Here is a 24,505-nt window from a genome sequence, read left to right on the forward strand (position 1 = left end):
ATGGAGTTCCCTGGCCTAGGGGCCCTGGGGACCTCAGAGCCCCTGCCCCAGTTTGTGGACCCGGCTTTGGTATCCTCGCCACCAGAGTCGGGGGTCTTCTTCCCCTCTGGGTCAGAGGGCTTGGATGCAGCAGCCTCCTCCACGGCCCCCAGCACCGCCACGGCTGCAGCTGCGGCTCTGGCCTACTACAGGGATGCCGAGGCCTACAGGCACTCCCCAGGTAACTCCTTTGGGTGGCTGTCTTAGCACAGGCTGCCATGGTGACCCTTAGCTAGGGCAGAATCCCACCAAGAGGTCACCTTGAACATGGCCACTTCCCCCAGTTGAGCCCAGACCTGGGAATGCCAATGTTCCCGGTCTGCCATCTTGGGGTAGCCATATTGGAAAGCAACATTGGAAGTGGGTGGTGGTGGCCCTAGTTGTCAAGGGACCCATGGGGCTCCGAACCCCAACGGGCATCCTCAAAGCCCCTTTGGAAACGGGTGGAGGTTACCGCAGCTGCCAGAGTGACCGGTGGGGCTCGGGACCCAGGAGTTACCCGACGGCCAGCAGCTGTTCCGGTAGCCTGTGGGAAGACTGGAGACTTGGCTGCTCCCTTGGAGCTGTGGGGCAGCACTGCGCCCTGAAGGCGGGACGGCTTTAGACTGATCCCTCCTTCCTTCCCATACCCCCCTCCCTAATAAGTCTTTCAGGTGTACCCACTGCTCAACTGTATGGAGGGGATCCCAGGGGGCTCACCCTACGCCGGCTGGACCTACGGCAAGACAGGGCTCTATCCTGCCTCGACCGTGTGCCCCACCCGCGAGGACTCCCCTCCCCAGGCCCCGGAAGACCCTGATGGGAAAGGCGGCAGCAGCTTCCTGGAGACCTTAAAGACAGAGAGGCTAAGTCCAGACCTCTTGACGCTGGGGCCTGCGCTGCCTTCATCCATCCCTGTCCCCAGCAGTGCCTACGGGGGTCCTGACTTTTCCAGTACCTTCTTTTCTCCCACTGGGAGCCCCCTCAATCCAGCGGCCTATTCCTCCCCCAAGCTTCGTGGGACACTGCCCTTGCCCCCCTGTGGTGAGGTCCCCAAAAAGGGACGGGGAGGCTGAGGTGGGGGGGCGTCCAAGGCCAAGCTGGGCTGAGCCTGGGCTCCCCCATCCCCTCTGTCCGCCCCATCAGAGGCCAGGGAGTGTGTGAACTGCGGAGCAACAGCCACTCCCCTGTGGCGGCGGGACAGGACGGGCCACTACCTATGCAATGCCTGCGGCCTCTATCACAAGATGAATGGCCAGAACAGGCCCCTCATCCGGCCTAAGAAGCGCCTGGTAAGACCCCAGGCCCGCCTCCCCTGCCCCAGGAACTGCTGTTCTCGGCCCGTACAGGGACCCCGGTCCTCCTGCTCCACGAGAACCCATACGCCCCCCACCCATCCCTTCCCCAGCCATGCAGGCACCCAGCTTTGCATAGGAATGCCTATCCTCAACCTACCTTCATAGGCTACATGCGGGGAACCCGTCCTGTCCCTGCGCAGCAGTGTTTTCCTCCTTGGCTTCACACAGGCCTCACCTTAGGACACCCTGAACCACCGGGGCCTGGCGCCCTCCCCTAGATGTGTAGATTTCATTGGCCTAGGGTGCTGCCTGGGCGTCAGGATTGCCTTCGACTCCCTGAGTGATTCCAATGTATGGTCAAAGTTGGGAATCACTGGTGGAGTCCCACCCCCAATACCAAAATCCCCTATCCCGGCCAGGAGGCCCTGCCCCATACAGAACCCACAGTCATCGTCCTGTGAGTACATCTGTTCTTACCCTGCACGGGAAGCCCTGCCTTCAACCTGACCCTGACCTCTCAAGTCCTCCACCCACCCCCCAGGGGGCTGATCCTCACGTTCTCTCTCCCCCAGATTGTCAGCAAACGGGCGGGTACCCAGTGTACCAACTGCCAGACAACCACCACGACGCTATGGCGGAGAAATGCCAGTGGGGACCCTGTGTGCAATGCCTGCGGCCTCTACTACAAGCTACACCAGGTCTGTCCTGGCCCGTTCCCCCGCCAGCCTCCCCCCTCCTCCTGTCGTCCCACTGCCCTCCTCCCCTGCTCTGCCCCCACCTCTGCTTCCCCTCATAACCCTCCCTTTTTTCCCCCACCTTTTCTGCCCCTCCTTCCTTCTCTATTCCCCTCCTCCTTGGCCCTCATCCCTCCCTCCTCCTTTTCCTTCATCTCTTCACACCCTTCCACGACCTCCTGCCCCTCCTCCCTCCTCCATCTCCTTCCTCCTCCTTCCCAGCCATCCACTAACTTCCATCCCTCTGCCCTGAAACCTGAGGCAGCTCCATCAGCCTCAGAGGCTTACCCAAGCTCAGGGCCTCACAACCTTGGGATTCCTTAGGACAATCCCCGCACCATATCAGGGTCACGCTCCCCTAGTCCCTGAAGCAATTCTCTATGCTTAAAGAGGTGGGATGGAGATGGCCTCCCTGGTCAAGACACAGAGGCAAAGATCTGGAGTTGGGAAACACTCACGGCCTCCCTTTGGGCAGGTGAACCGACCACTGACTATGCGGAAGGATGGTATCCAGACTCGAAACCGCAAAGCGTCTGGAAAAGGGAAAAAGAAACGAGGGTCAAGTCTGGGAGGTACAGGAGCAGCTGAAGGACCGGCTGGTGGCTTCATGGTGGTGGCCGGGGGCAGCGGGAGTGGGAATTGTGGGGAGGTGGCCTCCGGCTTGACGTTGGGCCCACCCAGTGCTGCCCATCTCTACCAAGGCCTGGGCCCCGTGGTGCTGTCAGGGCCCGTGAGTCACCTCATGCCTTTCCCGGGACCCCTGTTGGGTTCCCCCGCAGGCTCCTTCCCCGCGGGTCCCGTTCCTCCCACCACCACCACCACTGTGGTGGCTCCACTGAGTTCCTGAGAGCACAGAGCATGGCCTCGGGGCGGCAGTGGGGTCCCTCTCCTATGTAGCCAGCAGTCAGTACAACCCAACCCTCTGGGCCCCAGCCATCCCCTGGCCTGGCCCTTCAAAGCTTTTGTAAAATAAAACCACCAAAGTCCTAAGAGCGGAGATGTGAGTCTGTGTGGGACTGAATCAAGAACAACAGGAGGGAGGTTGCATGTCTGGGCGTCTCTGAGGACAGTGTCTGGCTGCAGTGTATGGCCACGGGAAGCTGAGGCCGCCTATGTGACACTTCAGGATTGTGGGGTGCGACGTGCGATTGTGAACAGTGTTCGTGAAGCTGCATGTGACAGCCTCCGGGTGGCCTGAGATGGCGTGGGTCGCCACACACCATGGGGTGAGATACAGCGTGTGACCGAGGGGGTGAGGCTTTCCAAGACAGGGTGCGTGACACCAGGCGACAGCAGGAGCAGACGCTTCTGGAATGTTGAATGCAGGCTGTGTGTAGGGGCGTGTGGAGGCTATAACAGCGGGACCGCGGGGGTCTGCACGTCCGGGGAGCTCTGGGGGTTGGGTAACGGCAGCATTTCTCTGCACGTCTACGCATGTGGGAGCGCAGATCACGTGGCGTATGCCAGGCCACAGTGTCTCTGAGTGGCTGACAGCCATGAGCAGCTCTGTGTGTACTTGTTCATGCAAAGTATCAACATGCAGAGTTTCAGTTGGGCCTCCATTAGGGACCCCCTTCCAGAAGACACAAGACATGTGCGGGACAGGAAGGGGGGGGGCTGGAATGGGAGCCATCAAGAAGGTCAGAATGGCCAGTGTGGGACCACGGGGGTTGTCCAGGGGGCCTTCCCTGTCAGTCATCTCTTATCTCTCTTGGCCCAGCTCGGCCTGCAGCTCTGTGGGAAATGGTAGAGGAGAGGGGAAGATTAGGAGGACAAAATAGCTTCTGGGGGTGATATTTAGACCCCGTAGGTGGGGGAGCTCCTCCCCATAAGGCCAACTCCCTCACCAATGCACCTACTCACCTGGGCCCACTTCTCCGCCCCAGAGGGGTATCTGTTCTTCCAAAATGGAAAACCCTTACATAGGAGCCTGTGTGGAGTCAGGTGACAGAGAGGTTAAGTGGCTCGCTGGAGGCCACACAGCGGGAGACAGGGGGAAAAGCCAGGCTCCGTGGCTTAGCGTCCATACTACCCAGCAGCTCCTGATAGCAAACAGCCCCATTTGCTGAGTGTTTACTCTGGGCCGGGCAATGGCTGGGAAGCTTCAGTTGCTTTGGTTCATAAACACCTGAAAAAAAAAAAAAAAACACTCCAAGGAAAGGAAAGTATACTATGCAATTTACATTTTCATTTTACTAATGAAATAGTAAGGCTCAGAACTGGCATTACTTGCCCTGACCACACTGAGTTTAAGGAGTGGATTTTGGATGCAACTTCCCCCCACGTGAGTCTTGCTCACACTTAACTGGGCTGCCTCTCTCTCGCTCTCTCTCGCTCTCATCATTCACTCAATCCATTCACATCTGAATTTGCTTTTGGGCTGTTTCTCTTTATGGCTTTCCCCCAGAGCCCCAGAGATGAGGACCGCGGGCCCTCAGATCCTGAACATAGTAGGGGTAAGCAGATGTCCTCAAGGACAGCTCTCCTTCAGCTACTCACCATGCTGGCCCGCTGCAGAATCACGGCAGTCCACGCTCATTACAGGGGTTGTCCAGAACTTCCCTGGTCTTTGTAAAAGCCTCCTGCCTGCCTGGCCACCCCATAGAACCCCAGTCCTCTCACCCTATAGGAGCCCCTGTCCGCATCTTGAGCAGAAACCCCTCTCAGAACCTGTGCTGGACATGTGCCTGGCCCTTGCTCAGGAGCCCCAGCCCTTGCCTCCCAGAACAGCTGCCCTCGCCTGACACTCTAAGGGAACCCTTTCTCTAATTAGTAACAGGACACCCATGCTGACCCTGGACAGGAGTATCAGCCCTAACCTTGCATCGGAAGAAGCCCTGTCCTCCCCTGGCACAGGAACCTCGGACTTAGCCCAGTTAGGAATCTGTGAGCTCACACTGTAAGGAAGCCCTTGTGCCACCTCTTTAGAAACACCTATTCTAGGGCATCTGGGTGGCTCAATCGGTTAAGCTGCTGCCTTTGGCTCAGGTCATGATTCCAGGGTCCTGGGATAGAACCCCATGTTGGGCTCCCTGCTCAGCAGGGAGTCTGCTTCTCCCTCTCCCTCTGCCCCTCTGCCTCAGATCCTGAACATAGTAGGGGTAAGCAGATGTCCTCAAGGACATCTTGTGCTCTCTCTCTCTCAAATAAATAAATAAAATCTTTAAAAAAGAGAAACCTGTCCTGAGCCTCTTCACTAGTCTCAATCTCTCTACAGAAATCCTGCCTTGACCTTGGACAGGACACTTCTGTCTTCACACTGTACTGGAGCTCAGCCCTCCAGATAGCATTTTAGAAACACTTCTGTCACAATAAAATCTAGTTCTGAACCACTGACCTACTCTCTCTGCAGAAACTCCATCCTCAACCTCTTCAGGAACTCCAATTGAATATAGAAGCTCTTGCCTCCATTGTTGACAATGACCCCTGATGTCACTCTGCACAACAATCCCTGATCTCACACCCTAACCTGTAGAGTCCACAAGAACCCATGATCCAACTCTTTTTTTTAAAAAAGATTTTGAGAGAGAGAGAGACAGAGGAGAGAGCACGAGCAAGTGCAGGGGGTGGGGTGTAGGGGCAGGGGAAGAGGAAGAGAATCTTAAGCAGACTCCCTGCTGAGCATGAAGCCCAATGCAGGGCTCCATCCTAGGACCCTGAGATCACAACCTAAGCCGAAACCAAGAATCTGATGCTTAACCAACTGTGCCAGCCAGGCACGCCGCCCGCCCCGCCCCCCCGCCCCTGTAATCCAACTCTTAACACCAACCTCAGTCTTGAACTTACAACCCTTCCCTAAAAAAAAAAAAAAGAAGTAAAAAAGAAAAACCTTTCCTGACCCTGTGGCAGGGATGCCTGTCCTGATCCTCTACTTGAAGCCTAGACCTCATCTTATACAGGTACCTACGGCCTCACCTGGCACAGGACCCCCGACGCAGACACTGTACAGGGCTTCCTCTCTTTACCATGTGTTAGCTCCACAGCCCTGACCCCCTACAGGAAGCCTTGCCTACAACTGTACTGGAACCCTCTGACTGGACTCTCCATAGAAAACCTTTTCCTCTCAACAAGAAATCCTAACTCCACTCACAGGAATCTCTGGCCTGATCCTTTATAGGAACTCCTAACCTTGCTTTCTGGAAACATTCTCTTGACCCCAAACAGGATGTCCTGATGTAACTGTCTGACAGCCCTGGCCCCAGCCTTGTCCCAGAAGCCCCACCCTCATACTGTACAGGAACCATTATTCTGCCTGTGGATAGTGGCTGCCACATTGGACAGAACAGCTCTGTGGGGTCTATAGAATCCTGTAGCAGGCAGTGCTACAGGCTCTTCAAACCTGTGTTCTCCTAAGCTCACTCACTTTTCTGACCTCCTTTACAGTGAGATGTGGACATGTGACAGAGTTCTGACCAATGGAGTATGGGCAAAGTGATATACACCACTTCCAAGCCTGGTCCATAAAAATCTCTCAAGGAATCCTTCACTCTCTCTTTTCCCATCTACCAGCTCAATAGTGAGAACTCCAAGGATTCAGAGGAGAGCAGAGCCACAAAATGCAAGTTGCCTGGGTTCCTGAATGATCAGTAATAAATATACACATTGGACTTCATATGAGTAAGAAATAAACACTTATTTGTTAATCCTCTAAAATTCTGGGTTTGTTACAGCAGTTAGCATAATTTAGCCCAATTGGGGTGCCTGGGCGGCTCAGTCGGTTAAGCATCTGCCTTCGGCTCAGGTCATGATCCCAGAATGCCAGGATCGAGCCCCACGTCGGGCTCCCTGCTCAGCGGGGAGTCTGCTTCTCCCTCTGCCTCTCACGCTGCTCGTGCTCTCTCTCTCCAAGAAATAAAATCTTCAAAAAAATTTAGCCCAGGGGCACGTGGGTGGCTTAGTCGTTAAGCGTCTGACTCTTGATTTCTGCTCAGGTCATGATCTCAGGGTTGTGAGATCAAGCCCCACATCAGGCTCCATACTCCACATGGAGTCTGGTGGTCCCTTTCCCTCTGCTCTTTCCCCTGCTCTCTCTCTTTCAAATAAATAAATAAATAACTAAGATCTTTAAAAAAATTTAGCCCGATTAGTAACAATTTGATTGAATCTAGACATGAACACCTGTTCCTACTGTCTACATTAACATAGCTCTGAACCTGTACAGAAACACCTGTGCTGACCCTGAACTGGACCACCTGATCTCTTCATAGGAAACTCTCTCTTTTTCTTTTAAAGATTTTATTTATTTATTTGACAGAGAGAGACACAGCGAGAGAGGGAACACAAGCAGGGGGAGCGGGAGAGGGAGAAGCAGGCTTCCCGCCGAGCAGGGAGCCCGACGCGGGGCTCGATCCCAGGACCCCGGGATCACGACCTGAGCCGAAGGCAGACACCCAACGACTGAGCCACCCAGGCGCCCCTCCATAGGAAACTCTTTTTTTAAAAAAAAAGATATTTATTTATTTATTTGACAGAGAGATAGAGAGCGAGCACAAGTAGGCAGAGGGAGAGGAAGAAGCAGGCTATCCACCGAGCAGGGACCCAGATGTGGGGCTCGATCCCAGGACGCTGGGATCATGACCCGAGCCGAAGGCAGACACCCAATGACTGAGCCACCCAGGCACCCCTCCATAGGAAACTCTTAACGCAGTCTAAGGAGCCTCATCGTGAACTTGTATGGGAACTCCTAGTCTGGAGCTCTCCAGAAACAACTGTCTTGTCCTGTATAGAAATCCCTGTTTGGTTCAGGAAAGGAACAAAACTATAGAAACTACAGGAATCCCTATCCTCACTCTGTCCAGGAACACTGGTTGACCCCGTAAACACCAGAAGTGACCTGACCCTGTCCATGAATCCCAGTCCTTACACAAAGGGAATACCTCTCTTCAGGAAGCATAGAAACTCTGCACTCATCCTGTAAAAGAATCCCAGCCAGATAAAGGAAACCAAAGACTGACATTCTACAGCAGGATCAGAAAGCTACAGCCTTCAGGCCAAAGCCAGACTTCAGCTGGTCTCTTCATTTTTTTTTTTTTTAAGATTTTTATTTCTTTATTTGACAGAGAGAGAGAGAGAGCACAAGCAGGGGGAGTGGCAGGCAGAGGCAGAGAGAGAAGCAGGCTCCCCGCAGAGCAAGGGAAGCCCGATGTGGGACTCGATCCCAGGACCCCAGGATCATGACCTGAGCCGAAGGCAGTCACTTAACCAACTGAGCCACCCAGGCGCCCCTGGTTTCTTCATTTTTAAAAAAGATTTTATTTATTTATTTGACAAAGAGAAAGAGAGAGCACAAGCAGGGGGAGCAGCAGAGGGAGAGGGAAAAGCAGGCTCTCCACTGAGCAGGGAGCCCGATGCAGGGCTCAATCCCAGGACCCTGGGATCACCACCCAAGCGGAAGGCAGACGCTTAACTGACTGAGCCACCCAGCTGCCCTGCTGGCTCTTCATTTTTAAAGGAAAAGAAAGAATATGCCACAGAGACCATTATGTGGCCTGCAAAGCCTAAAATATTTACTATCTGGCCCTTTATAGACAAGTTTACTGACCTCTGCTCTTCAGGAATCTGTCTTCTCATTATACAGAAAAATGGGCCATGGGTCTTAAAGGGCTCCCTTCTCTATTACTCTGCAGGCATCACAACCCCAGAATGTTCCTCAGTCTGTATCACATTTTCTTTGGTGCACATGGAGGTTTAAAGGTCTTAAGACTTGATCCTCTTCCACTGGGACCGAAAAAAAAAATGTCCCGGTAGGAAAAGAGTGGAAGGAAAGAGAAGGGTGGAACTGGGGTTTTCAAAAGGGTCATAGGGCCAGGCTACTGGGCAGTGGGGCTGTCAATCTGTTTGTTAGTCAGCGATGCTGAACCCCAGACCGCTTATCTCTTCAGCCCCAGCCTACAGCCCGGTAGGAAATGGTGAAGAATGAGCAAGGGAGATTAGGAGGGCAAACCGGCCTCCTGTGGGGCTGATATTTAGACATCGAGACAAGGCGAGTGAGGGAGTTGGAGGGGCACACGGGTGCAACTCCCCCTACTTCCCAGGCACATGCTTTCTATTACAGTTTGGGGGCAGAGGTTACCCAGGGAAGGGGGTTGGAGGGAGAACTGCTGTCCAAGAAAAACTCCCCTCCTTGAGTCCACTCCAGCCCTGGGGACTATTATCACAATTTGCCAGATGAGGAAACCGAAGCACAGAGATGTTCAGTAACTTGCCCAAGGTCACATGGCTAAGTCGCGTAACCTCAGTTTCCTTATCTGAGAAGCAGCCTTAATAATAAGAACTACCTCACAGAATTGTGACTTACGACAATGCCTGTCACATATTACTTGCTATCATCACAATTACTTGCCCCCAGTAACACTCCTTCCATCCTACCATCCATTTTCCCGGCAGAATATCAGTCGCTTACATTTAGTGAGTGCTTCCTGTGGGCCACCTTAGTGCATATTAACTCAGAAAATCCTCACAGTAGGGGCGCCTGGGTGGCTCAGTCGTTAAGCGACTGCCTTCGGCTCAGGTCATGATCCCAGGGTCCTGGGATCGAGCCCCGCATCGGGCTCCCTGCTCAGCGGGGAAGCCTGCTTCTCCCTCTCCCACTCCCCCTGCTTGTGTTCTCTGTCAAATAAATAAAATAAAATCTTAAAAAAAAAAAAAGAAAATCCTCACAGTATTTAACATCATCACCACTCCCATTTTGGCCGCCACCAGCCAACCTCCAGTGTCAACCTCGCTCCGGGTCCCCGTCGCCAGCCCGCCCGCGCTACGTCATCACAGCGCGCCGCGCGGGAAGCCGCCGGGAGGAGAGGAGACGCCCCTTCCTAATTCCCTCGCTTGCTCTCTTGAGTCCTCGTGCGACACAACTGGCGCGGGTCCGGAAGACTCCCAAGGTGACTGGACAAGGACGGAGGGACAGCGGTCACGGCAGCCAGGACTACAGCGACGGTGGTTGGGGGAGGGGCGAGCTTGAGCCTGAGCACCGCCTCGAACCGCCGGCGCGCACTTCACGCAGGCGCAGGACGGCCAGCGTCGCACTGACGCGCTGACGTGCTGACGCGCTGACGGCGTTTGTGAGCTCGCGAGAGGTGTGGCCTGCTCAAGGGGCGCGGCCCTGTGCCACGACACACGGTGTGTACGAGATCGGGGCGGGCAGTAGAGAGACCGGTCCAATGAAAAAGAGGGCTTCAAGGACCCGCCGTTCGGCAGGTCGCCAGAAATTTGGCGGCGCGAGCCTTGGGCGGAGTTTGAGAAAAGGGCTGCGCCCAGTGAGTGGCGCTGAGGGGATTGGTCGGTGTCGACTGCGGGGGTGGGAAGGGGGAGGGGACTGGCGGGAGGCGGCCCGAAACTGACTGAAGGGGTTTGGTGGAGCTTGAGGGTAGGGTTTGAGCAGGAGGTGGGATCTGGTGGAAGGAAGGGGGCAGTCCCCCGAGGAGCGGGGCCCGTTGAAACGTTAGGGGCGGGATCTGGCCAAGTGGAAGGTGCCGGGCCGGCCCGATAAGGGGTGGAGTTAAGTGGATCGTTAAGGGTGGAGTCGGGGCCGGAGCTGGGTCTGGGTCTGGCTGAGTGAAAGGGTGGGTGATTATCCTGGGAGATTAGCTGGAGGGGGCAGATTTGTGAAGGGGTGGGGTCTTAGCGAAGCTTGGAGGAATGAAGGAGTCTAGGAATGGGACTTGGGCAAGCGGAAAGGGCGGTGATCAGCCAGAGAGGGCCGGCCCTAGGACGGACTGAGCCCGGGGGTTTATTGCTCCGCGAAAGGGCAAGACGTTTCGAGGGGAAAGAATGGTGTTAAAGGGGTGGAGTCTAGTGGGATGGGCGGGACCAGGTGGAATGGACACCCCAGTGGAAGGAGAGGGCCTTGAAAGGGGCGGAGTTTGGAAGGCGGTGGGGAGTAGGATAGAAGAAGGGATGGAGACTGGGGGGGGCGGGGCCTGGGAAGGGTCTGCGGTGGTGGGGTCCTCAGGGCACTTCAGCCGGTTCGTAGTCACCTCCACCCCACTCCCCAGAACCGCGTCAGGGGTGAAGTCTCCCCGACCATGACCTCCACCGGCCAGGATTCCACCACAACCAGGCAGCGAAGGAGTAGGCATAACCCCCATTCGCCCCCCCACGACTCCAGCGTCACCTCGGTGAGGCCCCAGACCTGCCCTGATGGGGGTGGGGGGTGGAAAGGAGCAGTGGGCCGTGCGCTGGAATCTGACCCTTCTCTCTGTTTGGCAGAAGCGAGGTGTTAAGAAGGGTGCCTTACTCCACTCCAGCCCTAGTTTAGCAGAGCTAAAGAAGAAAGGCAGAATGAAGAAGCTCAGCCAAGCAGCAGAGCAAGACCTAGTCGTGGGCCTGAAAGAGCTGGTGAGAGTGGCCTGGCCTCAATGGGTTTAGCCTTCTGTGACAATCAGAACCCTGTGGTTCTCCCTCCTGGACAGTGTGGTGCGTGCCTTCTGACTCAGGCCCTAACTGGATCGGTGTCTCCCCCCGCCTTTTTTTTTTCCCCTGCAGGATGTGAACCTTGAGGCCAAGACACTGTCTGGCACTGGCTTGGTGTTCGATGAGCAGCTAAATGAATTCCACTGCCTCTGGGATGACAGGTGAGGCTGCGTCCTCCAGGCTGTCCCCCTGACCGCACAAATAAACACTCTTAGAGCCCATTAGCGAGAATGAAGCCATTCTTCTGCTAGCCTAGAGACTGGAAGCAGATGATTTCGAGAGGTGAGGCTTAGGCTTGAAAAGATTCTTTTCATTTGGCCAACACTTACTGAGTATGCACTGTGTCTGGGAGTTGGTGGTACAGACATGTCAGACCGGACAGACAGGGTCCCTTCTCAAGGAGCCGATAGTCGAGTAGGAGAGCAAATCTTTAAACAGCCAACAGCAGTGGGAAGTGGTTAATGAAGGATGACTTCAGACTGGGGGATTCAAGAGTGTTTGATAGAGGACCCTAGACTAGCATCCGGGGTTCGCAGAAGGCTTCCTTGAAGAAGGACATTCATGCAGACCTGAAGAATTATACCTCCCATTTGCTCACACATGTTGTAATCCATCAGCAAATTCTTTTGGCTCCATGTTGGAAATGTGTTCAGTACCTGACCTCCCCTCACCGCCTCCGCTGCCGCCACCACCATCACTCCCCTGGCCTTGCGGAGGCCTCCTCCCTGGCCCCCCTGCCTCTACCCTCACCCCGCTGTCTGTCCTCCACACGGCAGCCAAAAAAAAAAAAAAAGGTACGAGATGTCGTTCTCTTCTTTTTCTTAAGTTAGCTTTCAACTGAAATATAGTTGACTTACAGCATTACATTAGTTACGGTTGTGTTCTCTTTCTTAAAAATCCTTCAAGGGCACACCATTGCCCTCAAGGTAAAGTCCACATTCTTCATTCTGGCCTCTAAGGTACCACGTGATCTGGTGGCCCGGCACCTTGGTGACTTCATGGGCCAATCACTCGCTTCACGTCATTTCACCCACACGGGTCCCCCTGCTGTTCTTCCACCAGGCCAGGTGCTCGGCCAGCTCGGGTCTTTACCCTGGCCGCTCCCCTTTTCCAGAGACTCGTTTCCACCTCCTCCCCTCGCAGTTGATGTTCACATCTCAAAGAGACTTTCTCAGAGAGGGCTCTGGCCACTCCCCTTCCCCCACACCTGCTCTCTGAGACATTCCTAGTCCGTGTCACCATTTGTTCGTGATCGCACTTACGTGTGTCTGTCCCCTATCCCAACAGAAGGCTCGTGATGGCAAAAGACTTCATTATCGCATACATGTCTACCATCTCCCGAGGTGCTAAGGCCACTGCAATAGACAAAACAAACAGAACCCCTGCCTTTGCGGAGATTGCATTTTAGAGGGGGAAGACAGCCAGTGAGCCAAAAAGTAAAATGATAGAGTGCTTTAGCAAGAGAGGTGCTATTGAGAGACACCGACGCGGGAGGGAGAGTGGCAGAAAATGGTCAGGGAAGGCCTCGCCGATCTTTGAGCAGGGATCGGAAGGAAGGTGAGGGAGTGAGCCACGGAGACACCTGGATGAAGAGTGTTCTAGGCAGGGAGAGGAACTAGCTGAAAAGTACTCGGTTGGATGAAGGAACAAGGAGAGGCCAGGGCGGGAGAAGCAGGGTGAGTGAGGGGAGAGCACTGGGAGGCGGCGTCTGAGAAGCGGTGGGGCCGGTGGTTCCTGGCCTTCCAGAACAGGCGGAGGACTTGGGCTTTGCCTCTGTGCGACATGGGAGCCACAAGGCGGTTCTAAGTAGAGGAGTGACGTGATCTGATTTGGGTTTTAGCCAATGCTGTGTGGAGGAAGGGGCTGTTGGGGGAGCAAGGGCGGAAGCAGGGAAGCCAGTGAGGAGCTGAGGGCAGGAGCGCGGGCAGGAGGTTCTGGTGGCAGCAGGGGGGGTGACAGGAGAGGGCAGGCTCTCGATGTATTGCGAGAACAGAGCCGAGCAGGTGCCAGGGTTGGCTCCAAAGTCTCTGACATGACCAGCTGTGGAAGGGGGGATGGGCAAGATGTGTAGAGCAGAGGAGCCGCTCACCCGTATCCGTGTGTGTGTGCGCGCGTGCGCGTGCGCGTGCATGTGTGTGTGTCTGGATGTCTTGTCAACCCAGCTTCCCTGAAGGCCCAGAGCGGCTCCATGCCATCAAGGAACAGCTGATCCAGGAGGGCCTTCTGGACCGCTGCGTGTCCTTCCAGGTGAGTCCTTCAGCTGACACCCTGGGTGGGTAGTGGGCAGGAGCTGGTGGAGCTTGGGTGCGGCCAGTGCCTGAGCCCTTTATTCCTTGTGTCTCCCCAGGCTCGGTTTGCTGAAAAGGAGGAGCTGATGTTGGTTCACAGGTGAAGGCTTCTGAGCCTTGTAGAGGTGGGGAGGAGGCTGCCCCGGGCCAACCAGGGCAGGCCAGACTCTTTGGGAAGGGATATCATGGGCCCTGTGGCCTTGGGCAAGTTGCTGAGCCTCTCCGAATCTGAGAGTCCTTGCCTATCACATGGGAGCTAGCAAACAAACAGAAGTTTCTCGGGAGGGTTTGAGATGCGGTGGGTGCTTAGAATGGTGCCCACCATGTCTTAACCCCCGAGAGGCTATTGTTATGACAATCTAGTATGTAAACAGACGGTGGGTGTGTGTACAGAGTGATCAGAGGTCCCCCCCCGTGGGGCTGCAGGAACCCAGAGTGAGGGCCCCGGGGTGATGTGATTCAAGGAAAGCTAGCTTGGCAGAGGGGTGATCTGAGCTGAGAAAGAGTGAGTCAGATGAAGAGGAGAGCTGTACAGACAGCCACAGCAGTGCAGCCAACAGCCTGGGGGTAGGATTTATTGTGGCGAGAGCACAGGACAAGGGACATTCCTGGAAATGAGGCTGGCTAGGGAAGAAGCAGGGAATATGTCCTATATCCCAGCTGTCCCCCCAGATTGACAGTTGAGGGGGCCTGACTTGACCAGGGTTCAGATGGGGAAGAGACAGGGCCCTGACTCAGGCCCAGGAGGGAGGCAGGCCCTTGAATCTCCTGTCTGTGTCCCCAGCCTAGAATACATTGATCTGATGGAAACGACCCAGTACATGAATGAAGGAGAGCTCCGCATCCTAGCAGACACCTATGACTCAGTTTACCTGCATCCGGTATGGATAACAACTGTGAGAGCAGAGGGTGGTGGCAATCCCGGGGTTCCCCATCCCCACGCCCACCACATCCTGGGGAGGAGTAGCGGAGTGGGCAGGCTACTCTCTCCCTTACTCCCTCTCTGGCTCCCCACTGTCTCTTCAGAACTCATATACCTGTGCCTGCCTGGCCTCGGGCTCTGTCCTCAGGCTGGTGGATGCGGTCCTGGGGAACGAGATCCGGAATGGCATGGCCATCATCAGGTAGGACCCACCAGCCTTTGTTTTCTTTGTATTTAAAAAGATTCCTCCCCTCAAATGTAAAATGTATTGCTATGGGTGGTATATTCACAGGGTTCAAGAGTCAAAAAGTACAAAAGGGAGTACCAAAAAAGTCTCCCACCCCATCCCCCAGAGACCTGATTCCTCTCCTGGAGGTAGTCACTGTACGTGTGTTCCCTGAAACCTTCTGTGCCTATTCATGGAGTAAATGCCGTATTTCATCGATGCTAAGATCTGTATTTCATCGATGCTAAGGTCCGTATTTGATTGTCTTGAGATCTGGATTCATCTGACAAACAGTGGCGTCTTAGAATTCATTTAGCAGCATTCTCTGCTTCATCGTTGGCACGTGAACTCACCGTACCTCTAAGCATTGTTGGCATCCCGGAACTGGTGAACTGCGGAAGATACGGCCTTTCTCCTCCCTCCCCTTTTTTGTAGCCACAAGTGGTGGTAGCACTGAACACGTGCATTTTTCACTTCTACATCTTGGCAAGCTTTTCTCGAACGGTGTATGCTATAGACCCGCGTGGAACGCCGCTGTGCGAATGCACGGGAAGTTAGCCGGCCCCCTTGCGCTGGGCGTTTTGGTTGCCCTCAGTCTTTGGCCGCTTCCAAAACCTGTCACAGCAAATACCGTTATCCATTTAGAAACATTGTAATTTCACCCTTTTTGTTATATGGGCTGTGGGCTAAGTCTCCAGGAACAGGATGGGTGTGAGGGTGAGGGTGTATGTGTTGATAATTTTTACTTTATTTATTTGCTTTTTTAATTTCAGTTCCGGTATAGTTAACGTATGGCATTCTGTTGGTTTCGTGTGGACCACATAGTGACAAAAACATGGAACGGCTTCACTTGCGTGTCGCCCTTCTGCAGGGGCCATGCTAATCTCTGTTTCCAATCTTAGTATATGTGCTGCCAAAGTGAGCCCTATGCATTGATAACTTTAATGAACATTATCAGGTTTCCTTTGGGTAGAGAACAGTAGACTGGGGGTGGAGGTCCAGGGGCCCCCGTCACTCAGTTACTGGCCGATTGGCAGACATCGGCACTGGGAGCGTTGGTGGTCTAGAATTGGAGAGCAGCGGAGAGTCTGCCTCTGTAGAGGAGGACCCCCCTCCCCAATCTGTGGCCTCCCCTGTCCTGCCCAGGCCTCCTGGACACCATGCCCAGCACAGTCTTATGGATGGATATTGCATGTTCAACCACGTGGCCGTGGCTGCCCGCTACGCTCAAAAGAAGCATGCCATTCAGAGGTCAGCAGCAACCTGCAGGGGGGTGTGACGCGGGTGGCGCAGGGTAGGGTGTCCTGGCCTGGGTCCTTCCCCCCCAGGTGCGCCTTGATGCTCTTCTATAGTACCCCCCTCTGTCCTCCTCACAGGGTGCTCATCGTGGACTGGGATGTGCACCATGGTCACGGTACACAGTTTACCTTTGACCAGGACCCCAGGTATGCTCCAAGGGCTGCCTTCGATGCTAGACTCCCAGCTGCCACCCCCCGCCCTTTCGGGCCCAGCCGGAAGGGGCCCTGGAAAGGAAGGGAAGGCATTCATATTCACTGGGCCCACCTCGGAACCTGGTTCTGTGCTGTTCCCTGCTCGTCTGCATTGTTGCTTAATTTCACTCCAAGGCAGGGTCTCTTGGGTTCCCCATTTTAGAGATGGGGGAACCGAGGCTTACACAAGGTCACACAGAGAAGTGGGAGAGATGAGATTTGAGCCCACAGGTGCTTGGAGATCTTGTTCACCAGTTGACCTTGGAGCTGGAGTGAACTTCAAATTACTACTTTATTTTTCTGATTAGTACAACTGCCAAGTGTTTGTTTAAAAAAAAATTGGACAATACGGAAATGTCTAAAGCCGTGAGTCTCCTGTAATTCCTGTCACCTCCAAATAGCTTATTGATAGTTTAGGTTATATTCTGACAGAGTTTTTCCTTTAGGTGTATGAATATTCAGTGTTAACACTAACACACTGCCTAATGGGACAGTCCTCTCTATGCTCTTTGGCAGCTTGCTTTTTGCATTTAACAGCATGTCGTGGACACCTCTCCATGTTAGTGCCTCTAAAAAAGACACCCCGGTCTTTGTAAGGGCTGTTCAGTGTCCCACTATATGGCTGTACCTCTGGTCATTTGGCCGTGGGACACTGATGGTGAATTCTAGTTTTTGCTAGAACAGACAGTTCTACGGTGAAAATATATAATTTTATATATTCTATAATCTGTAGTTTTAAAATATATGTATGTATAGGATGGATTTCCAATAGTGGATTGCTGGGTCAGAGGATCAGCGTGCTTTATTTATTTTTTTTTAAGATTTTATTTATTTATTTTTAAAGATTTTGTTTATTTATTTGATAGAGAGAGACAAAGTGAGAGAGGGAACACAAGCAGGGGGAGCGGGAGAGGGAGAAGCAGACTCCCCACTGAGCAGGGAGCCCAATGCGGGGCTCGATCCCAGGACCCCGGGATCATCACCTGAGCCGAAGGCAGACACCTAACGACTGAGCCACCCAGGCACCCCTATTTTTTTTTAATTTAAATTTAATTAGCCAACATACAGTACATCGGTAGTTCTTGACAGAATGTTCAATGATTCATTAGTGGCACATACCAGATGTCCCTCCAGAAAGGTGGTACCAGCTTCCCCTTCCTGCAGAAAGTGATTGAGCAAGGCCTTGTCAGTAGGGACACTAAGTAGTTGTTTGATCCAGTCTTCTGCCAAACCAACTGCATAGAATCCCCTTGTCCGCCATAGATCCTGAGTTCCCGCGGCCCATTATTTAATCTAGGTTGGCTGTTCTGTAGACATGGCTTTGTTCTTTTCCAGCATTCAACGTTGCTGACAGATGTCTGCTTTGTATTCCTTTCTGAGTAATCTGTTTCCCTCTCCAAAGGTTTTAGTTTCTTCTTTCTGTCCCTGGTGTTCTGAACTTTCACCCTGGCCCCTTCATTCTGCTTAGCGGTGGGTAGATGTTTTACCTCTGAAGACTCAGGCCTTTCTTAAGCCCTTGGACGCTTTCTTCTTAATGGCCTTTGATGCTTTCTTCCACTGTATTCTACTGTATTCTGCCTGGTCTCTTGGGTTGTATTCTCTCGTGTTTTCTTCTCCCTTTTGCTCTGTGTCCTGGGAGATTTCCTCAGCTATTACCTTGAAGCCCTTCTGTTGATTTATGTATTTAGCCATTCTTTTCATCTCCAAAAGCACTTTCTTCCTCTGTTTCTACGCCCCCTAGCAGCTCTTGTTTGGCATTCATATGGAAGGGTACAGTGCTGTTGCACATGGCTTTCTTGGGCCAACTCTGCCGTGTGGTGCACAGGAGTGTTTCCTGAGAGGTGTTTCCCTGGGATGGGGGCAGGAAATACCCACTGACAGGTCTCACCCTGTCATGTTGAGATGACATGCATTAGATGGGGTTCTGCCAAACGCCAGCTAAAAGGGGGTCTCTTCTTGAGATGGCATCTCTTTTTTTTTTTTTACCCTCCACCTCCGCAAACATTACTCAGTTTGACTTATTTTTTCAAATCTAGCTTTTGGTTTTTTTGGCCATCTCCACTGTTCTGCTGTTTATTTATTTATTTTTTTTTAGATTTATTTATTTATTTTGAGAGGGGCGCCTGGGTGGCTCAGTTGTTAAGCGTCTGCCTTCGGCTCGTGATGATCCCGGGGTCCTGGGATCGAGCCCCGCATCAGGCTCCCTGCTCCGCAGGAAGCCTGCTTCTCCCTCTCCCACTCCCCCTGCTTGTGTTCCCTCTCTTGCTGTGTCTCTCTCTGTCAAATAAATAAAATCTTTAAAAAAAAAAAAAAGATTGATTTCTTTACTTTGAGAGAGAGAGAGAGAGTGAGAGGGGAAGTGGGGAGAGAGACTCAAGCAGACTCCATGCTGAGCCCGGAGCCCCACGTGGGGCTCGATCCCATGACCCTGAGATCATGATCTGAGCCAAGATCATGACCTGAGCCGAAATCAGGAGTCAGATGCTCAAACGACTGCGCCACCCAGGTGCCCCTAGTGTTTATTTTTTTATCCTTCATTTTTTTCTGTTTTTATCTTTATTAATCTCTTCCTCCTGTGTTATTTTGTTCATTTCTGGCTTCTTGAATGCTTCAACATTTATCAACTCAAGTGGTGGCCAATCTAGTTTCATCTGGACCTGCTCTCACTGCCATCCTTCTGTAATATTTTGAAGTTAATCCCAGATTACCGTATCACTTTTTTATGTAAATATTCTTGAACATCTCACTAAAACATAGAGCATATATTTTAAATAAAAAAAAAAACATAACCATAGTGTTATCTCTAAGCAAACTAACAAGAATTCCCTGATGTCATGAATCATTCTTTTTCTTTTAATAAATGCATTGGAGGCTATTGCTGTGTTCTTTGGTGGATATGGTATTGACAATATGCACGGATATGAAGAATTGTGAATATATTCAATGCATTCTTTCTCATGAATAAGAATGTATAATTGGGGGGAAAAAAAGCATTTATCCATGCCCTTCAATCTCCTAGCTCTCCATCCCTCGGGCTCTTAATTCCATCAGCAGGGTCCTCGGTGGAGACAAATAGATCAGGCCTTAAAATACTACTACAAAGGTGACAAAAAACAGGTAAACCAAAGCTAAGTGGTTAAAAGAAACAAGGAAATCTAGTGAATGGGTCGTTCAGTGAATTGGCTATTCAGAATTGATTTTGTGTGCATTGACCTGGATCCGCCCTTGATTTCTCAGAAGGGAAACCTCAGGTCATCTTGGGGGCCCTCCCTGATCCGCTCAGATTGAGAGAGGGCCCCGTGGGGCCCCTGGAGTCTCAAAGACTATTTCCCAGAGATTTGTTGAAGTCTCTAATTGTCTGACATCCTTTCTTCCATTCTCCATCTTTCCGGGATGATACTTGTTTAAACTTCCTCTTACTATCTTTTGACTGGGACTGTGGAAGAGCAAGGAGGTGAACCTGTGCTGTCAGTCCATCATTCTTTCATTGGAAATCAGTGGAACTTATTTTAAAACTTCCTGCTGGGGCGCTTGGGTGGCTCAGTCAGTTAAGCATCAGACTCTTGATTTCAGCTCAGGTCATGATCTCGGGGTCGTGAGATAGAGCCCCGTGTCAGGCTCCTCGGGCTCCATGCTGGGCGTGGAGCCTGCTTGAGATTCTCTCTCTCCCTCTCCCTCTGCCCATCTCTCTCTAAAATAAAAATAAATAAATCTTTCAAACAAAAATGCCTCCCACTGTTTGCTTTATAAACTTAGTTTCCTTGGGTGTTCGTTCTTCCACTGGCTCCAGAGGCTGTCATGGGGTAGGCTTTCTTTAGATATTTTCTTTATTCCTTTCTTCCCCCGATGATCATCTTTATGTTCTACTGTGCATTTCTCTTCCTCTACTGGTTAACTTACTAAAAAAAAAAAAGTTTAGAACTGATATTTATCAGATCAAAAGTAAACCCATCATCTCCCACCTACTCAAGACCACAGCTTTCACGTGGGTTTCATCCCCCAGTTCCAAGACGCTTTTCTGCTATTTTAAGAATCTTTCTATATCAGTTGCATCAGATTTCATAACCACGTTTTCAGCATTTATTAAAATGTCACTAAGTTGGTCTAGATTTATTGCTTACCACCATTTCTTGCATTTCCCTTAAAAAAAAAAAAAAGCTAAAACTGCTGCCTTAAATTCTTTCTGGAACAAGACAGGGAGTGGATGAACAGATGGATGGGTGGATGGATGGATGGATAAGAGATTACTCATTTTGATTGCCCCCGTCAGAATTAAAGCCCTCCCACAGCCTCCTACTGGGCCTTCCTTTTTTTTTTTTTTTTTAAGATTTATTTGTTTATTTGTCAGAGAAAGAGTGTGTTCACAAGCAGGGGGAGTGACAGGCAGAGGGAGAAACAGGCTCTCCTCCTGAGCAAGGAGCCTGATGTGGGACTCGATCCCAGGACCCTGGGATCATGACCTGAGCTGAAGGCAGACGCTTAACCGACTGAGCCACCCAGGGGTCCCCCTGCTGGGCCTTCTATCAGAACATGGACCTTCGTGTCTTTTCAGTGTCTGTTCCGTGTATCTGTCCTCACAGCTCTGAGTGCTCAGTTTCTCACCTACAAAATACAGGAAGTAGTAGAGGTACCCTGTATGGTATCGGAGAGAAGGAACTGGTCCCCACTTCAGCTCAGCTGCACACACACAACCAAGTTCCATGCCCCCCTTACCCCTCACGCCTGAGTCTCCCCACATCCTTCAGGGGAAGCACCAGGTTCCCCAACCTGGCCTGCTGCTCTTTACCACCTTAGCCGGATCCTGCCAGCTAAGGGCCATGTGCCCCACTGTGGGCCTCCAACATCACAGGATTCATCCTGCCACCACCACCTTGGTCGCGGAGGCAGAGGAGGCAGGCCGGTATGATTTTGAGTCCCCCGCAGAGTCAGGAGCCCTCAGGGACTGGGATGGACAGACCCCATAGCTATCAGGGTCTCAGAGCTGGCACAGAGGAGGGCGGGAGCGTTCGCCAAAGGAGGCATCCCAGTGAGAGAGCAGGTGAACGAGTGAGGGAAGTAGTGGAGCAATGGGAGAATTCATGAATGGGACGGGTGGATAAGTTGGCGACTAAATAGAAGAATGAATGGATGCAGGAGGTAAAGAGTTAATGGGGAAGTTAACGAGAGAATGAATGAGTGGTTGAGTAAACTGGGAGCTGTGGGTTGGGGCGTCTGGGGGCATTCACTCTCAACCGCCCCCTACCTCTTTTTTCTTCCCTCTGCCTCCAGCGTCCTCTATTTCTCCATCCACCGCTATGAGCAGGGCCGGTTCTGGCCCCACCTGAAGGCCTCTAACTGGTCCACCATAGGTTTTGGCCGAGGCCAGGGATATACCATGAATGTGCCTTGGAACCAGGTCAGTGTCTGCCTGCCCTTTGCCCCCGAAGTTAGGCCCACCCCTGCCCTTCAGCCAGTTCGGGGCAGAGGGCAGAACGTCCCCATCGTGCCTCTCTGTCCACAGGTGGGGATGCGAGACGCCGACTACATTGCCGCCTTCCTGTACCTCCTTCTGCCAGTCGCCCTTGAGGTTCTGGGGGTCTGGGGTGTGTTGGGACAGGAGCGATGTTGAGGGATGGGCCACGAGGGCAAGTGGCCTCATGTAGTCCCTTTCCCTCTCAGTTCCAGCCCCAGCTGGTCCTGGTGGCCGCTGGATTTGATGCCCTCCAAGGGGACCCCAAGGTAAGGCAGGCTCCCTGGGGTGGTACGTGGGCAGAAGGGGGTTTGCACAGAGCCAGGCTGATCCTCCACGTCCACTCCCCCACCCCAGGGTGAGATGGCCGCCACTCCGGCAGGGTTCGCTCAGCTAACCCACCTGCTCATGGGTCTGGCAGGAGGCAAACTGATCCTGTCTCTGGAGGTGAGTGACTCACTTCTTGTCTCAGCCCGTGGATCGAGGAGGACGTTAGAACAAAGCTTTCAGGTCAGGCAGGAGTTTCTGTCCCAGCATTTCTACTCACCAGCTGGACAACCTCACCCAGGTCACTGAACTTCCTCGTGCCCCTGCTTTCGTTGCATGAAATGGGCGCCGTAATCGTGGCCATCGCCTCGTAGCACTGTTCAGTGAACGAAACGGAAGTCACCCTTCCAATTCCTCGTTGCTTGAAACGTAGTCAGCACCCCTAGTATTATTATTATTCCTGTTCTTCCCTGGTAACGCCTGGTTCTCTCCTGACGCCCCCTCACACTCCTTTCCCAGGGTGGCTACAACCTCCGCTCCCTGGCCAAGGGCGTCAGCGCCTCCCTCCACACCCTTCTGGGAGACCCTTGCCCCACGCTGGAGTCTCCTGGTGCCCCCTGCCCAAGGTGAGCCCCGGTGGAGGAGGAGAAAAGCGGGACCCCCGCTGCCCACCCACGGGCACATTTGGTCACATTTCCCCTCCCCTGCCCTCTAGTGCCCAGGCGTCACTCTCCTGCGCTCTGGAAGCCCTGGAGCCCTTCTGGGAGGTCCTTGTAAGATCAGGTAGGAGGCAGGGAGGGGGCTAGGTGGGGAGTCAAGCGTGGAATGAGCCCTTGGGAGAGACTCTCTTCCAGACCCTCCTCGGGCTTCCCTGGGCCCCCCTGGTGGGGGAGGGTCAGGCCCTCTCTCGCACTAGACCCTGGTTTCAGGCCTCCTGCCCCTTTCACGTTTGGGTAAATGTTGTTCCAGAGCATTCCAGGGATCCAGGGTGGGGGAGTAGGGTGAATGTGGCCTCCCCTTACAGCTGAGACCCTGGAGGAGGACTTCCTGGAGGAGGAGAACGTGGAGAAGGAAGAAGAGGGACCGTGGCAGCCCCCGGCGCTCCCAATCCCGATGTGGCCGGTGCTACAGGCTCGAACAGGGCTGGTCTATGACCAGCGAATGATGGGTCACTACAACTTGTGGGACAAGTATGCAGTCGGAGGGCCACCAGCTAAGTGGACAGGGAGATCCCTCCCCCTTCCTCAAGCACTAAGCCCTGCCTCTGGTTCCTGCCCCCCCCCCCGCAGCCACCACCCAGAGATGCCTCAGCGAGTCTTTCGGATCATGCGCCGTTTGGAAGAACTGGGCCTTGCGGGCCGCTGCCTCACGTTGCCCGCACGCCCCGCCACGGATGCCGAACTGCTCACCTGCCACAGGTCAGGGACCCCCCAGCCCCACCCCGTGCCTGGGGTGGGATGGGGCCTCAGGGCACTCCTGCCACCCGTGGGGGGGGCGGGGGGGCTGGAGTAAGGGCTCTCCCGTCCCTGTGGGACACGGGAGGGGCCGTAGCCACCTGACTGTCCCCTGTGCCCCGTCTGTGCCTCCAGTGCTGAGTACGTGGGTCGTCTGCGGGCCACAGCGAAGATGAAAACCCGGGAGCTGCACCGCGAGGGCTCCAGCTTCGACTCCATCTACATCTGCCCCGACACCTTCGCCTGCGCACAGCTGGCCACTGGCGCCGCCTGCCGCCTGGTGGAAGCCGTGCTGGCCGGCGAGGTACCTCCTCCGCGGGGTGGGCCGCCGCTCGGGAGAGGTGGGGGCCCTGGGAGGGCGGGGCGGGGCCTGCGGAGGGGGACCCCTGCTCCCCGGAGGCCTTGCTTGCTGGCCAGGGCAGCGGGGGGATGGGGCTGCAGGCTGGAGGCCCCTAGCAGCTGGGGGTAGTGGCCGGGACGGAAGGGGAGAAGAAAGGGGAGAGAAAGCAGTGAGGGCAGGTGGTCTGATCTTTGCTTCCTGCCCCTCCCCCCAGGTTTTGAATGGCACTGCTGTGGTGCGTCCCCCAGGACACCATGCAGAGCGGGATGCCGCGTGTGGTTTTTGCTTTTTCAACTCTGTGGCTGTGGCTGCTCGCCATGCCCAAGCCGTCAGTGGGCATGCGCTGCGGTGAGGGCTCCCTGCGCCCCCCCCCCCCCCGCCCCAGCCCAGGGCTTACTCAGCAGGCCCCTTGGTGCAGCGCCCCCAGGACTTACCCAGAAACACCCAAGAGTACAATCGCCCAGCACTTCCCCAGAAAAGGACCAAGGATCTAGCCTTGCAGCGCTTCCCCAGATAGGACCCCCAGACTGTGGCACCCAGGTAGTTAATAAAACAAGATCCAGGGTCCCCCTGCTCCCTCATTTCTGGCCCCTGAGGGCTGTTGTGAC

At 53.8% G+C, this 24,505-nt stretch overlaps 2 protein-coding genes, 1 long non-coding RNA gene and 1 pseudogene across 10 annotated transcripts in view; 2 read left to right on the plus strand and 2 right to left on the minus strand.

Moving 5' to 3' along the window:
• Window positions 1-3,040, plus strand: GATA1 (GATA binding protein 1). Its single transcript, XM_045877386.2, has 5 exons — window positions 1-220; window positions 685-1,062; window positions 1,165-1,310; window positions 1,889-2,014; window positions 2,526-3,040. Exons 1-5 carry the CDS (start codon window positions 1-3, stop codon window positions 2,895-2,897), a joined length of 1,242 nt encoding a protein of 413 aa, XP_045733342.1. The 3' UTR covers window positions 2,898-3,040.
• On the minus strand, window positions 2,239-9,939 carry LOC123846210 (uncharacterized). Its single transcript, XR_006791227.3, has 3 exons — window positions 4,550-9,939; window positions 3,914-4,178; window positions 2,239-2,583 (listed from the first exon to the last, which is right to left on the minus strand). It is a non-coding gene; the product is annotated as an uncharacterized LOC123846210 (long non-coding RNA).
• HDAC6 (histone deacetylase 6) overlaps window positions 9,803-24,505 on the plus strand; it is a 19,919-nt gene continuing 5,216 nt past the window's right edge. For 2 of the 8 annotated variants that reach the window (XM_054507886.2, XM_054507889.2), the window contains exons 1-20: window positions 10,281-10,305; window positions 11,044-11,166; window positions 11,258-11,386; window positions 11,534-11,622; window positions 13,624-13,708; window positions 13,809-13,849; window positions 14,534-14,630; window positions 14,776-14,873; window positions 16,044-16,148; window positions 16,274-16,342; window positions 21,656-21,782; window positions 21,888-21,953; window positions 22,046-22,105; window positions 22,194-22,283; window positions 22,623-22,729; window positions 22,819-22,886; window positions 23,128-23,293; window positions 23,393-23,521; window positions 23,693-23,861; window positions 24,112-24,245. In XM_054507886.2, the coding sequence (XP_054363861.1) occupies window positions 11,074-11,166; window positions 11,258-11,386; window positions 11,534-11,622; window positions 13,624-13,708; window positions 13,809-13,849; window positions 14,534-14,630; window positions 14,776-14,873; window positions 16,044-16,148; window positions 16,274-16,342; window positions 21,656-21,782; window positions 21,888-21,953; window positions 22,046-22,105; window positions 22,194-22,283; window positions 22,623-22,729; window positions 22,819-22,886; window positions 23,128-23,293; window positions 23,393-23,521; window positions 23,693-23,861; window positions 24,112-24,245 (1,922 nt within the window). In that variant the 5' untranslated portion in view covers window positions 10,281-10,305; window positions 11,044-11,073. Of the gene's footprint in view, window positions 9,931-10,021; window positions 10,169-10,280; window positions 10,306-10,369; window positions 10,416-10,460; window positions 10,612-11,043; window positions 11,167-11,257; window positions 11,387-11,533; window positions 11,623-13,623; window positions 13,709-13,808; window positions 13,850-14,533; window positions 14,631-14,775; window positions 14,874-16,043; window positions 16,149-16,273; window positions 16,343-21,655; window positions 21,783-21,887; window positions 21,954-22,045; window positions 22,106-22,193; window positions 22,284-22,622; window positions 22,730-22,818; window positions 22,887-23,127; window positions 23,294-23,392; window positions 23,522-23,692; window positions 23,862-24,111; window positions 24,246-24,505 lie in introns of those variants that run through there. The other 6 variants (XM_045877431.3, XM_045877414.3, XM_064574021.1 and 3 more) reach the window with 6 other exon arrangements.
• On the minus strand, window positions 15,727-15,823 carry LOC123851607 (U6 spliceosomal RNA; annotated as a pseudogene).

The sequence above is a fragment of the Mirounga angustirostris genome, unplaced genomic scaffold (genome assembly GCF_029215605.1).
Source record: "Mirounga angustirostris isolate CCGP_5_RB_7025 unplaced genomic scaffold, mMirAng1.0.hap1 SCAF_11, whole genome shotgun sequence".
Taxonomy (NCBI): domain Eukaryota; kingdom Metazoa; phylum Chordata; class Mammalia; order Carnivora; family Phocidae; genus Mirounga; species Mirounga angustirostris.